At 49.5% G+C, this 14,916-nt stretch overlaps 1 protein-coding gene across 1 annotated transcript in view; it reads left to right on the top strand.

Annotated features, from left to right (window-relative positions):
* TRPC7 (transient receptor potential cation channel subfamily C member 7) overlaps window positions 1–14,916 on the top strand; it is a 136,139-nt gene that overhangs the window by 108,559 nt on the left and 12,664 nt on the right. Inside the window, exon 8 of the mRNA XM_029941960.1 lies at window positions 11,494–11,689. Within this exon, the coding sequence (XP_029797820.1) occupies window positions 11,494–11,689 (196 nt within the window). The remainder of the gene's footprint in view (window positions 1–11,493; window positions 11,690–14,916) is intronic.

Here is a 14,916-nt window from a genome sequence, read left to right as displayed (position 1 = left end):
TTTGAACTTGTAGGATAAGATGGGTCCCCTCATCTGTTTCTACAGAGTCAGAAGACCAATTCTCCAAAAAGGAAATCTGGGCTGGAGCCCCCTGTGGGTATCACCCCTCCCTTCTCTGGCCCCCAGCCCCACACCTGCCACGTTCAAGAGCAGCTGGGGTTCCTCAAGGCTGTTCAGGGTTGACTTTGGAAGTCAGCTGTGAGGAACCAAGAGACAGCTGCCCCCGCAGCGCCCTGCTCACCAAGGGGTGCAGTCCTGGTTTAGATCACAACAGCCAGTCCCGCCTGAATCGCACCAAGTGACAGTGCTCTCCCAAGTGACAGGGCTGAGGACAAAAGGAAAGAGAACAAAGGTTTCTCAACCAACTGCAGACCCTCAACAGTCAGCCCAGTCCTGTCCTAACCCCCCAGGTGCTCCAGTTCACTCCTCCCCATCCCAAACTCCCATTCCCTCCATCCAGCAGACCTTGGTAAGGGGGGTAGAAGGAAAGAGACTCAACTACTTCTGCCCAGGTATGAATACATGCGGAGTAGGAACAGTCTTAAGTGAGATCAGTGGTTCTCAAACCATAGAATCATCTGGGGAAATGGCCAAACCGAGGACTTCCCAGGCCCTACCCCCAAGAGAATCTAATTACAGGAGTTCCAGGGTAGAGCCCAGAAGTCTGCATTATCAGGCCACTGGGGGGCTCAGTGAAGGTGGTCCTACGGCTGCAGGGTGACAACCGCTGGTGCTATCCAACCTCATTACTCAGAGAGGGACAAAGAGGCCACTCTCAGCTCTGTGTAGTTCAAAAGAAAGGGCTTGTAACCTAAGTAAGTGTCTCATTGGTAGACTCTTGGGCTCTGCAAGTCGGATTTGGTTCTGTAAGTACAAGTCAAAATAGGTAGCCAGACCTCAAAAGGGGTGAGTTCTGGACTCCAATCCTGCGTGTCAGCCTCTGTCCACTTCAGAACCAAGTGTGCTCTCAAAAGTCTGGGTTATTTTTCTCAGTCGCCGCTGTGTCAGGGGCTGGGGAAGGGAGGCAGGGACGTCATTGCATGGGTCGTTGGCTCGTGAGCTGGGCCTGTCTGGGCATGACAGATAGTGCACCTGCTGGCGGCTCATTATCTCCAAGCAGCTTCTATTAGAAACTGCGAATGACCAAAGGGGAGGAAGAGATGGCGCTCAGACAAGTTTTGTGCGCTCAGAGTACAAAATCAAAGTATTTCAAGACAGGGATCAGGGAACAGAGAGAAAGTTGAAAAAGTCGCCAGAGAGTGCTCTTCTTTCAAAAGGTCTTTAAGAAAAGTTTCTGACTCTGTTAGGAATTTTGTTCTTATCAGGAACCTATCTTTAACTTTATCATGGAAGTCAACAGACAAAGAGGATTTGCCTTTTGAAGGGTTTGTTTTGAGATTTTCAGCTGCCAGACTGTATGGAAACCATGGGGTTCCAGCACTTTGATTACAGTGTTAGAAAGAGAGACCAAAAATCCCTGGCTCACTGATGAAATAGAGCCAGGCAAGAATGCATACAAAAAGGGGTGGCTTGGGTCACCTGGATGTCTCACTTGGTTAAGTATCCAACTTCAGTTCAAATCATGATCTTCTGGTTTGTGAGTTCAAGCCCCATGTCAGGCTGTCTGCTGTCAGCACAGAGCCCACTTCTTTCATCCTCTATCTCCTCCCACCTCTCTCTGCCCCTCCACTGTTTTTTCTCTCTCTCTCTAAAAAATACACATTCCAAAAACAAAATGTAGGCTTCCCTATACTCTCTGATCATGACCATAGCAAGACAGGGACACAGAGAAGAACAGGAGTGATGGGGGGCAGACAGGGGGCGGAGATCAGGGAAGTAAAGGGCTCTCTGACTCACGACCCACAATGGGCTCCCAGTCTCCCCTTTGGGTAAACTTGGCCTCCCCTACTTGGTTCTGATTGGATATTAAGTGTGGGGCCTGCCTACCCCCCCAAAATGAGCCAGCCCATCTTTTTAACCAGGCTGTTGTGGAGTCAGCCTCATAGCTCAGCTGGATTGAACCTTTTCTAATCAAGAATAATACCTTCCTAAGGTTATTCTGTCTCCCCAGGACTCATTTTAATGGAAGGAGCTTCAGCAGGGCTAAGCAAAATTAGAAGCTTCCATTTTCCATGACAGTTATAGGAAATTTCCACATAATATAAAGGGAGAGATTTCTAGGGCCACCAAGGGCAGGAGGTGCGGATTCAGCCCCCCAACCCCACGGGGCCACAGAATAGCCAGCCCCTCCTTCCAGTGAGCCTGGAGGGGCACTGGGGCTGGGGGAGAAGTGACCACACATAGCCCACCACACCCAGGACTTCTGTGTCACCCTGTCGTTGAACAATTCGTGACACACACATGATCTGCTCTCTCACTCAATCCCCAGAAAACTACCAGAAAACTAAGGCTCAGGAGACACTGGACTTGCCCAAAATCCCAGAGCCAAGAGGACAACCTGAATCCAGATCTGCCTGACTCCTACCCTCCATTTTTTGACCTGAAATTCCCAAGAGTGGGATCCCCACTCCCACAGCCCCACTCTAAAGTGTAGGGTGAGTCTCTGTAAAAGTTGGGTCACTTTCATGTGGCACTAAATTCTAAAGAAGATCCTACTGAATTCAGATGTAGCTATTATTGAGAACCTGAGGGCTCTACATACTTCATCTCTAAATACGCAGCCTGTGCCTGTGCCATAAAGTAGGTTTCTTTCCCAAGGACACTCATCTGTTAGACAAACATTGTGCAGCAGCTACTTGAAACCAGGTTCTCTGTTTGCCCTGGGGTCACAGAGATTAATAAAACAGTCCTCTAGGGGTGCCTGGGTGGCTCAGTCTGTTAAGCATCCGACTCCTGATTTCAGCTCAGGTCATGATCTCACAGTGTGAGATCAAGCCCTGCTTTGGGCTCTGCTCTGGTGGTGTGTAGCCTGCTTGGGATCCTCTCTCTCTCTTTCTCTCTCTCTCACTCTGCCCCTCCCCTGCATGCTCTTTCTACGCAAACAAACATTTTATTTATTTTTTTAAATGTTTTATTTATTTTGATACAAAGGGAGACAGAGCATGAGAGGGGGAGGGGCAGAGAGAGAAGGAAACACAGAACCGGAAGCAGGCTCCAGGCTCTGAGCTAGCTGTCAGCACAGAGCCTGATGCGGGGCTCGAACCCACAAACGTGAGATCTGACCTGAGCCGAAGTCGGAAGCTTAACCAACTGAGCCACCCAGGCGCCCCACAAACATTTTAAAAAAGAAAGACAGACAATCCTCCTGTCCCTGAGAAACTCATAAACAAGTGGGGAATTCAGGAAAAAAAATAGCATCATTATTTCACCACATGATCATCATCAAACGGCACTTGGGCAGCGCAGTGAGGAGGAAGGAATGAGCTGTGTCCAGCCGGGACAGGGGACTCTTTGTGCAGGGGGTGGCCCTGAAGGATCTTGGAGGATGACTAGGAGGGCATTCAAGGTAAAGGAGCAGAGAATTTTTGAAGAACTTCCAAGAAGCAAGAGTTTGGTGAAATGAGAGATTACATAAAATAATCCAGGAACATCCAGATCATGAAGGACTTTCTGAGTCTGGAAAGCCTCGGGCACCTGTGCTTTGGAAGGGGTGAGTAGGGAAGCCCAAGATCAGGATTTTGTCAAGAGTAGAAACACCCACAGCCCCTCCCCTCATGGAACTTGTGGACCGGTTGGGAAGACAGGTCACTGGCATGAGGGCATGTTTACAAATTGAGATGTTCTGAGACAAAGGACCTTAAAAGAAAGGCAGCTCCCAGGAGAGCTGAACTAGGCCCATCTGGGGGCTGAGGCAGGGCAGGGAGCCACTGGAGAGAGGACAGGACCCTGGCCTGAGCAGTGCCAGAGGGATGGAGAAGGCGGATGGAAAAGGGACACTGGGGGGCCGGAGTGGAGATGTGACTGACTGAACATGGGCATTGTGAGGGCAGGAGGGTGTTCTGGGGTTTGGACAGCCGGAAGGCCCTGGCAGGACCTGGGGGAGGCAATCTGAAGGAGAATGCGATGGGGAGAAAGGCAAGGCCCCTGGTGGCTCAGGGGAGAGATGGGGGCCTTCGCCGTCCCCAGGACCCATACCCAGCAGAGCTGAAGGCACACACTCAGGTCCAGGCAGACGCTGTCAGGGGCTTGGACGAAGTCCACGTCCTGAGCCGGTGGGGGCACTGCATGGCCTTAAGAAGGAAGCCCCCTGCTCAGCACCTGGGGCCAGGCGGAGACTTGCTGAACGAGCAAAGTAGGCTCCTCAGCTAAAAATGCCATATTGTTCTCTGTAGACAGACGAGAAGAGCCTGAGATTCTCTGGCCAGAAGAAGAGAAAAATGGGAGACGGCTAAGTCATACCAGGCCCAAGATGTCTAAAAGGCAGCGATGGGCCATAGCGGTTTCCTGACAGCAAAGGGCCATACACAGGGCCTACAAGGGTCTGGATGCAGAGAAGGTCCCGCTGGGACAGCAGAGGCTGGTGCCCACCCTCGTGAGCCTCGCCGTAACCAAGGGCTAAGCAAGAGTAACCAGGGACGCCCACGGTGTGGCGTCGCCGGACCATGGCCAGCAGCCACGCACCGTCTTCTCGCACAGCACGACCAACGTGTGTGTAGGTGCGAACCAGGGGTGGAACCGGCCAGCTGGGCTGTAGAGGGGACACATTCTCCCAGGATTCCGGGTCAGTGTTGGAATCCGGGCATCTCTGACACAGAAGTGTCGCGTCACACTTTACTGTATTCCGAAAGCTATCATCTCGCCTTTCATCTTTTAAATTCAAGCGAGGCACAAGGGATTGGGGGAATGAGAGGGCTTACTGTGGCCACTGTCACGTGGGAGAGGGAGTGGGAAGGTTCTGAAACTTGGCGAAGCAGGCAGCAGCAGTCACTGAATGGGGTCCCGGTCAGGCTCAGAGAGGCGGGGCATCTGGAAATGATCACCACGTTTCAAAAAAAGAGTTTGAGTCTCATGTAAGTCCTCATCTTCGCATAATTCTCCAGGAAGTGATAAAAACACAGATCTTTTCCTGGACCAGTTCAGAAGCAGGATGCACCCATTACAGTAGGCATTCCACTGTCATCTAATGTTTATTTATGCCCTCTTCATGTTTATTCATGACATGAAATTTTAAAAGCCTGCTACCTTTAGGCTTCTGGAACAGGCTGAGTGCCCACAAATTCATGAGGGAAAGAAAGGCCTGAGGGTAGACAGAAGGTGTGCTCTCTTCGATGTTGTCCTCACAGCACATTTCCAGGCCCTGCCCCATGTCCTCCGTCTTGTTCTCAGACTGACCGTCTCCCCACTGTTAATGGGGCGGAAGCCCTACCTTCTTATTCACTGACATTCAACTCTGGGCAACAATAATGATCAAACTGCCCTTCCCCAAAGCGGCAGAGTGACAGGAAACGGCCGTCCAGCATCAGCTCCAGAGATGTTACCAGAAGTGCTGTTCCTTGGGTGAGTCTGCAGCAAGTCCACTAAGACGGAGTCACCTCGGGCCTTGGTTCCCCAGCAGTCAATCACTTATTGACAGAAAATGTGGACGAGTCCCTCCTCTGAGGCGGGCCCTGTCTGGGCGCCCATGACAGAGCAGTGTGTGAATCCGCAGCCCCTGCCCCTATGGAGGTCAAACTCCTCCATGAACAGGAAAAGAGGAACAAGAGCCAAAAAAAATTTTTTTTAACTAAAGAAAGAGACAAAGAAGATCATTATAGAGTAAGTGCTGAGGGCTAAGAAAGAATTAAAAACACTGGGCTAAAGAGTAAACTAGGGGCCTCCTTCAGCAAGGGTGACAGACAGGTCCTATCTGAGCTGCTGACAATCAAGTGTAGAGCCTGGTCCCCAAGGAGAAAGAGGGGCGGCCATTGCAGAGAAGGGGGAAGGGCTTCGGGCTGAGGGAACAGTCTGGCTGCAGGCTGGGAGCCTGCAGGGAGTCAGGCTGTGAGGGGCCTGGAGGCATCCTAAGTGACTGAATGGATTGTTAGCCGAGGGGAAAACCACTAAAGCAGAGAGGCAGGCTCTGATTGCTATTTTCAAAGGATTATGCTGACAGTTGATTGTAGGCTGTGTTGAGACTCTCAGCCTGACGCTGGAGCCTACTGCAGGAAAGGGAGGAAGGAGGAAGGAAAAGCACTTAATAAGAAGATCAGTAACACTCATCGCATACTTGTTACCTGCCGGGCAGTATTTTATGCACTTCACAAAGCACTGAATTAACTCAATTAATCCTCGCCACAGCCCTGTGAAGGAGAGACGCTAGTTTTCCCACTTTACAGCTAGGAAAACAGAGGCCCGGAAAGGCTGTTATTTGGCCAGAAGCTCACATTCAAAGCCAGGGTTGTGTGGCTTGGAAATTGCTTCTGACTACCTCCCCACAGCTCTCTCCTGACACTGGGGTCAGCGCGCCACCTTCTGTACTAAGGTCTGGAGTTCAAGAAGTCACAGCTCTGCCCACAAAGAGCAACCAGGCTCCCAGTAGGAGTGAGTCCGGGCTGCACAGGGTTTGTTCACCGCCCTCCCTCCCCCCGCCCCTTCCTTGGGACTGATTCCGGGGCTGGCCCCTTCTACTTCTGGACAGTCTAAATCAAACTGCTCATTTACGACCCGGGATTAACCAAGAAGTAATTCAGGAGACACAAGCTGGCAGGGCGTGAGGGGCAAGGTTCAGACCTCCTCGGGTATCCGCCTCTCTCCGCTGATCTTTGAGCCTGGCCGAGTGGCCCTGGGTCTCCACAACCAGGCATTAGAGAAACCCAGTGCCCATGCAGGGTCCCCATAGACTCCAAGTTCCTCCCAGCCTGGATGGCGGTGAGCAGTCATTTCTACCTCAGCACATCTCTTGCACGGGACCCGCTCTTCTCTTCCGAACTTGAGAAGCAGCCTTTTGGGAGCGAGCCTCCTGCTTAATTTTAGCCTGCTACGTGCAGCTTTGGGTAGATAACCGAACTGAACTGTTTGGGGGGCTGGGGGGCTGGGCAGAGTGCCACCACCAGTGGGGAGGGCATCGTGACATTCTGAAGAAGCAGCAATTTTCCTAACAATCTCCCCAAACCCTTGCCTTGTTGATCTGTTTGTTCTCTGAGATCCATACACACCCGCCTCTTCAGGCAACGTGTTATTAAAGCCCCATTATCCAGGCGAGACAGACCTGGGAGAGAACTGATTACCAGGCCCCTGCCTGACAAATCAGCCCCAACCTTCCCCCGACACACACCCCCGCACAGCGGGAGCAGGGGTGAATCACAACCTATTCAACATCACTCCCGGGAGCTTTTCCTCTGTTCCTTCATTAGGAGCACTTCTTATGCTAGGGTGGCCTATTGACTCAACTTTTCAGCCCCTTCCAATACAAGCCAAGAGTTGAATGTCACAAGACAGCCTGGGCTGGAGAAGTCAGAAAAGGATTTGCATGAAATCAAAGGTTTGAGGTGATCTTTGCAGGTAGGAAGGAAGATGGGCTTGTGCAGCGAGGCCAGCAAGCACCTGAATTCTCAGCTGCATCCAGCCCTGCGCGGCCGCACGGGAGGGGCTGCGGGGCTGTGTGTGAGGCCGCGTAAGCCTTACTGTGTCACTCTGCTGGGGTCGCTTCAGACTGGGACCTCCACAAGGACAGAAGCAAGGTCTGGGGTCCACCGCCGGGCACATAGAGGTCAGTGGGATATTTGACAAATGAAAGGACAAAAATCACAGCCACCAACATTTGGACGTTCAGTATGTACTCTGCATAAGGATGTTCAGTTAGTTTTCACAGTAACTTAATAATAAAATTCCTCTTTGTCCTTTCATAGATGAGAAAACTGAGACTCAGAGAGGGTGTGTAAGGTGCCCAGACTCACACAGCCAGTACACGGTAGAGCTGGGGTTTGAGCCAGGCATGCACCTTTGTCCTAATTACTCTTCCAACTATGTCTGTGCAGCTTCTTGTGAGTGCCACAGGTGAAGGAAACTGTGACAAAGCCAGCAGGCAGAGGGGCTTGAAAGAAGCTGTGGAGCCAGGGACCGCTATCCCGGGGGTTAAAGGACCTCATGTTTAGCCTTGAGGCTGGTTGACAGGAGGGGCTTTTTGTGTGACAAGTGGCTTCATGGTGATTATCAGCTAAGCCAGTTCCAGGACGCCACCTTCCTGAAGGACAGCCCCCAACCTCCACAGTGACTGGGTCTCTGCCCCCTGCCCTGGGTCCCCCAGCTGCCGAAAATTGTGGCTAATAAGTGATACATGACTCAGAGAACATGAAAACCTCATGAAACTCTGAGGCCAGCTCCCATGCCCCAGCTCTTGACACTGGTAATGGCCTTTCCAAGGCCAGCCTTCTGAGACTATATTATGGTAGGTTTCCAAGGTCAAAGTAAGGCAGCCCTTTCCCACTCAGGGCAATGAGGACGCGTTTCATTTGTTTCCTGCCACATATTAAACCAGAAGATGCTGCAAGCAAGCATTTCAGATTAACTATGAAGCTCTAGTCACCATAAAAAGCATCAAGTTTTCATAGAAGTTTCTTTCCCCGCTTTTTCTTCTTGCTAGGATGTCTGTCATTTGCATATTGATTTATAAGTTCTATTTATATAAGACAGACATCCAGTGTCTGTCATGTGTACTGCAGATTCAATTTCTTCTCTCAATCTTTTGCCTTCCATTGTTAGTTATTATGCCTTTATTATACACAAGTAAAGTTTCATGTGGTCAGATCTCTCCATCTTTCCCTATCTTGTGAAATGTCTCCCAGCCCATGATTATATAAATAACAGCATTTTATTCTTTTTTTTTATTTTTTTTTTAATTTTTTTAATGTTTTATTTTATTTTTGATACAGAGAGAGACAGAGCATGAGAGGGGGAGGGGCAGAGAGAGAAGGAAACACAGAACCGGAAGCAGGCTCCAGGCTCTGAGCTAGCTGTCAGCACAGAGCCCGATGCGGGGCTCAAACCCACAAACGTGAGATCTGACCTGAGCCGAAGTTGGAGGCTTAACCGACTGAGCCACCCAGGCACCCCAGCATTTTATTCTTACATTTTATTTTTTCATTGTTTAACACTGACCTCTTCAATTCCATTCAGAATTTCCTTATACCGCTTGCGTGATGGGTAAAATACTGTACCCATTACCATTTAGCACGGCTAATTGTACGGGACTCAGCCCCTAAGGTCCCCTCTGGGAAACAACAAAATTAATCCATTCACTTAATCCAGTTCGTGTCAAGATGGGTAAGTACACATGAAAGACCCAACAGATACCAAGGGTGAATCTAGCCATCTTGGATGATTCAAGCTGATGGACCCAGCTTTTCTTTAAAGGAGGTCTTTGCTATGACAGCCCATTTGCCCCCTAATAGGAGGACACGGGGCTGTGGACGCTTTGTGAAGAATTTACAAGAGACTGTTAAAAATGCGTACTTTGGCTGAGACACCCCTCTCCTACCCAATCAGGGGCATATGTTGTTGCTCTGGAGGGGGGTCACTGTCACTCTGGGGTCATACAAATTCAGATCCAGAGGCTAATCTTTAAAGTATAGAAATGAAACCGGTATGAATACTGTCTGGGCCAGATAACCAAAAGGATCAGCATTCCAACGGGTGCGGGGGTGGAATCTGATGGAGGAGGAGCTGAGCCATGAATTGAATTTAGGGATCTGTAAATATTCTCTTAGTAGAACACATACTGCTTAGTGGACTGGTGCTACCTCTGTCAGATTATTTTATTACCTAGAATGCCTAAGTGAAGGCATCACAGGTAAATCAGAGCTAAGTGGCAAAATTCATGGCAAGAAGCAAAAAAAAAAAAAAAAGTACATGCTGAATCTAGGCCATTTTCCCTAATCAAAATTCAGAAGACTTTCCCTGAGTATTCTATAATTGCTTGCTTCATTTGTGTCAGCCAAAGGTTCGTGGGGTTTTCCAAGGGAAGCAAGGGAAGATGGGTTTCTATAAAGCCTCTCTCGGCTGCATATGTTATCTGTTTCTTAGGACCTTCATGGTTAAGTGCACAAACCCTGGACCAGCGCCTGCCTGCCCAGTCCCTTGCTCAGATAGTGTGCCCTCCGGTTTTCTGCTGATCCGATTAGGAAGGGAACTGTCGGAGAGATCACATCCTGCTGTCTCCTTCCAGTTTGGGACGCGGGGCTTCACCAGCAGTTCTCTGCCACTGTTCCTTTCCACTGGGGAGACAGCCGAAAGCTTACTTCTTAGTGGAAGGCAGTAGCTGCCGAGAATCATGGCCACACAGTGAGAGGCATCTTTTTCACCCAAAATGGATGCTTCATCTCACACGAAGAGTAGAACCTTTCTCATAATGACATCAGGAGCCGGGGCTCTGAAATAATGGTTGGATCCCCAGTCATTACTTCCTAACTAAATTCCTTCCTTTTAAAAGTAAAACGAATTAAATATTCCAACCTCACAGTTTTCAAAGAAACCAGAAACAAATAATGACAACAAAAACCCACTTCAATTTTCAGTTTTCAGTCTCGGGGCTGCATCGGGAATGAGTCAAACAGCTGGCTAGACAGGCACATACACACACGCCCACACGTACTCACACACAGGGGAGCTGAAAATTCATGCAAGTCAGAGCTGGATTTTTAGCCCAAGTGACAAATACTAGTATTTTTGTACATCTTGTCAAATAAATACCAGTCCTTAAGAAAGGCTGATTTTTTTTGAGATCTAGCTAATCCTGTCCACTTGTGGGTGAGTGTTGAAAATCTGAAATGTTAAAGAGAAAAAGGAAAGTGCTTTCTCACCATACCCCAAAACTGGATGCACACTCAAAGAACTGCATATAACCTTTCAGATGTTATCAGATCACAGGCGTGTTCCAAGCCACCCAACCCAAACTCAGCTTTCCGATTGGATTCTACGCTGTAAACCTCACGTGAGGACCTAGCCACAAAGTACAGACCGGGAAACACGCTTGGATCTTGCTGTAAAAGCTAGGGTATCCTGATAATTTCATTGTCTCTCAAGAGTCAGAGAACAGCGTCCTAACAGCCAGATCTTGCCCGCACTGCCCTCGACGCACATGCAATGGCAAACGTGCGTGAGCTGCAGGGTGAGGCATGGACAGTTGCCTGGTAAATGTGAACAATTTGGACACACCAAACTCCCATCCTTTCCCCCTGCACATGGGGCTGGCAGGTCTGAGAAGAGACACTCAAGAGCTGATTTTAGGAAGAGTGTGCTGTCTGAGGCTGGTAATGGACAAGAACAAACATGTGCCCTGGTGTTGAATTTTAAATGTTTAGTTGATTGCAAGATAAAAACAATACCATAGCCCGAGTCCCAAGAGATGGACTGAATGGAAAAGAAAGCACCGCCCTTTATAATATTTTTGTCAAAGTCTTCTTAGAAACCTGACTATGTCGTTATTTCGGAAGACAGGCACCGCCAGCCAGCCCAGCCCCAGACCCGGATAACCACCAAAGTCTGGGAAACGGGAACTTTCGTGTGAAGAGTGTTAGCAGATGCAGAACTAGCTGAAGGGACGGTCTTTCCTTACAGGGTTGAAGAAAGTTTTAAAACCTTATTTTGGTCCATCTTTGGCTTGTCTGAAGTGATCTCGGTGGTGCTGAAATACGACCACAAATTCATCGAGAACATCGGCTACGTTCTTTACGGCGTTTATAACGTCACCATGGTGGTCGTGCTGCTCAATATGCTAATAGCCATGATCAACAACTCGTATCAGGAAATTGAGGTAAGACCAGCTCATTGAAATTGTTCTCTCTCCCGTGGTTTAATTTATATGGCTGGTTGCTGCATCGAGGGTAAGGACCTTAGAAGCCCGTGAGTTAGGACGTGTGAAGCCAGAACAGCAAACAAGCAGTGTTCTTCCCACAAGGCTCCAAGGAGCACTTTCGGTCAAGCAGCCATGTGGCAGGGTGGCCACCACACGTAAAATGGCCCAACGAGGCAGGAAGAATCAGGGTCTTGAAGCTTCCCTCTTTCACGCATCCCCTCAGGACAGCAGGCAGGAGGCTGGAATGACGGTATCTTTTAGCCAACATTCCCTCTGCCTCTCGCTTATATATTTTTTTACGTCTTTATTTTGAGAGAGAGAGACAGAGCATGAGAGGGGGGTGCAGAGAGAGAGGATGACTCAGAATCCGAAAGGCTCCAGGCTCTGAGGTGTCAGCACAGAGCCTGACGCGGGGCTTGAACCCACGGACTGTGGGATCATGATCTGAGCCAAAGTCAGATGCTTAACCAACGGAGCCACTCAGGTGCCCCTCACATATTATTTATTAAATACCTACTGTATAAAATGCCCGTGCTAGCACTGGTGACACAGGGATGACTAAGACAGTCCCCGCCCTCTAAGAACTCTGTCCTTTGAGAAAACCAGATACATCAGTGAACAAAGAGCAGTGTCCTGGGCCCCCCACACCCTGAGAAGTCCTAGCAGGTGCACAAGATATGAAGCAGAGACGTTTCCTGATGCTTGAAGGCCATTTTAAGATGAATACAATGTTGCCAGAGAGCTAAGGGGGCGCAGAAAATGTATCAGGACGGGGTTTATCAAAACGGAAAAGGCACACACCATAAGCTAGTGATTGCAGCCTTGTTTGGAAGAACAGGAGTTAAAAACAAATAAATGAGCATGAATAGGAACCTGGTAAAATAGATGATGATGCATCTGAACAGTAGGAAGCTGTGAGGCTTTTAGAAAGGACAAAGATGCTCTCCCTGTACCGATGGGGAAAGACCTGCAAATCATAGCACTAAGTGAAAAAATAAAGTTGCAGGACGTTTATAGTGCGCTCTCACTGTGTAAGAAAGGAAGAAAAGGGCATCCATGCTCATTTGTAACTGGATAAGCATTAGAAAAAGAAGAGGCCTGTGAAAGGGCACCGAAGCCAGGCACAGCGGCGGGGGGGGGGCGGGGGGGGGGCCGCTTGGAGGCGGCAGCTGGGGGCATAAATCTGATTATTGTTTTACTTACCAGAATGTAAAATCAATACGCTAAACATCAATGAAACGCACTAACCTCTTTCGAATTGCCTCAACAATTCCAGTTCTAGGAAGAGATCCACACAGAAGCACGATTTTAATACACGATCACTAACGGGAAACGTGGGCATAGCCCATCAACCTCAGAGCGTTCCAATAAACTCTGATACAATACAGACTTCAGAACACGCTATATACAGGGAGAAAAACTTACCTGAGCTGATATCACAAAATCCCTGTGATATTCTTAAGTGGGAATAAAAACACAAGTTGTAGAAAAATACAGGTAGGAAAATCTTATTTACATAACAGTAGGAAGGCATATTCAGAAGAGCCCAGAAAGGTAGAGACAAAGAAGCACGACCTTGACCCAGGGCATCCTCTGGGGAAGGGAGGAAAAGGAGAGAGATTTGGAAGGGGACTGTCACATCTGCCTGATATACTCTTGTGCTTGAGTCTTGTATAAGACAAGTCGTAGTGTGTTTCTCATGAAGGAAAAAATTAAAGACCTCCAGGCATTCACTGGCTGAGCTACCATAACAAAACACCGCAGACCGAGGGGCTGAAACACAGGCAGGATTCCTTTACAGTTCTAGAGGTTCAAAGTCCAAAAGCAAGGTGCGGGGCCCAGTTGTTTTTTCCAAGGCCTCTCTCTTCTGCTTGCAGTCGGCTGCCTGCTCCTGGTGTCCCCACATGGCCTTTCCTGTCTGCACACGCATCCCTAGTCGATCTACTGCTCCTTAGAAGGACCCCAGTCATGCCCTAACATGGCCACTTAACCTTACTCACCTCTGTAAAGGCCCTGTCTCCAAATCGAGTGACATTCTAAGGCGCTGGGTTAGGGCTTTACCATATGAATTTTAGGGGACGCATTTGGCTCAAAACACTACCCCCACACCCTCCAAAATAGAGTAGGAACATGTGCCAAGGCAGGAAGGTGAAACAGTGTGGCATTTTGGGCCTACAAGAAGCCAGGCTGTGCAGGGAAAAGAAAAAAGAGGTAAGAGGAAGAGCTGACCAGCATGAAGCCTCCCCTCTTCCCCACTCTCCCCTGCCACCCACAGGAAAACGCAGCACTCTGTCCATGGACAAAGGTCTCTTTTTTAGTAGTGTACATACTTGGTCTCTTATGTGGATAAGCAGTTGCTAACCAGCCCCCACTCTGGGCCTCAGTTTCCCCATATGTAAGAGAAACCACATGGTGCCTGGAAAATATGCAGACCTCTGTACCACTCACCCTGGGCAGTGTACCCCATGCTAACAAGCACACACACGTAAAGCACTGTGGCTCAGTGTGGAGAGATGCCCACTAGTCTGGGGCAGGAGAGGGCGAAGCCATGATGTCACGTGGGCCTGTCCTGTCCAGTTACCCCAGCACAGCATTGCACCACAGGGTGGGGGGAGCACCTCCTCCCGGGGCTCTGTGCTCCTCAGGTGAGAGCACGTGTGCCCTCTCCTAGCCCCCCACCCCGTGATGTGTGTACAAGGGCCCTGAGACACAGAACGAGGCCACTAGACAGGGCACGGTGTTCCTGGTCACACTGAACTTTGATGCAGTACATACGTGTGCATTCCTCCACGAGAATGCTTATTTATTCGGTCAACACATTTTGAGCACCTACTCTCCACATCCAGGGACCCGCCTGTCTCTGCACCTGCCATGCGCCCACCCCCCCTCCTGCGGCGGACAGAGAGGCCTTCCCTCTGGGCTGCCCTGCTGTGTGCCCCGGCTCCCTGCCCTCTCTCTCGCCTCCTCAGGGGCCACTGCACATCATCCCTGCTCTGTGCATATCTTCGCCCTTCCTGTCAGCATTTAAATGAGGCTCTGGATCCTTAAAAAAAAAAGTAACTAAAAAAAAATCCTCCCTCCATCCTACTTTCTAGCTCTTTCTCTCCTGCTCCTTCCTGCCAACTTTCTCAGAAAAAGCTGTTTACGCTTCTCACTGCCTCCTCAACTCATTAACTCCTACTCTT

Source organism: Suricata suricatta, chromosome 6 (genome assembly GCF_006229205.1).
Source record: "Suricata suricatta isolate VVHF042 chromosome 6, meerkat_22Aug2017_6uvM2_HiC, whole genome shotgun sequence".
In the NCBI taxonomy this organism is placed as follows: domain Eukaryota; kingdom Metazoa; phylum Chordata; class Mammalia; order Carnivora; family Herpestidae; genus Suricata; species Suricata suricatta.
The sequence above is the reverse complement of the archived record's forward strand: the minus strand, read 5'-3'. Positions and strand labels throughout refer to the sequence as shown.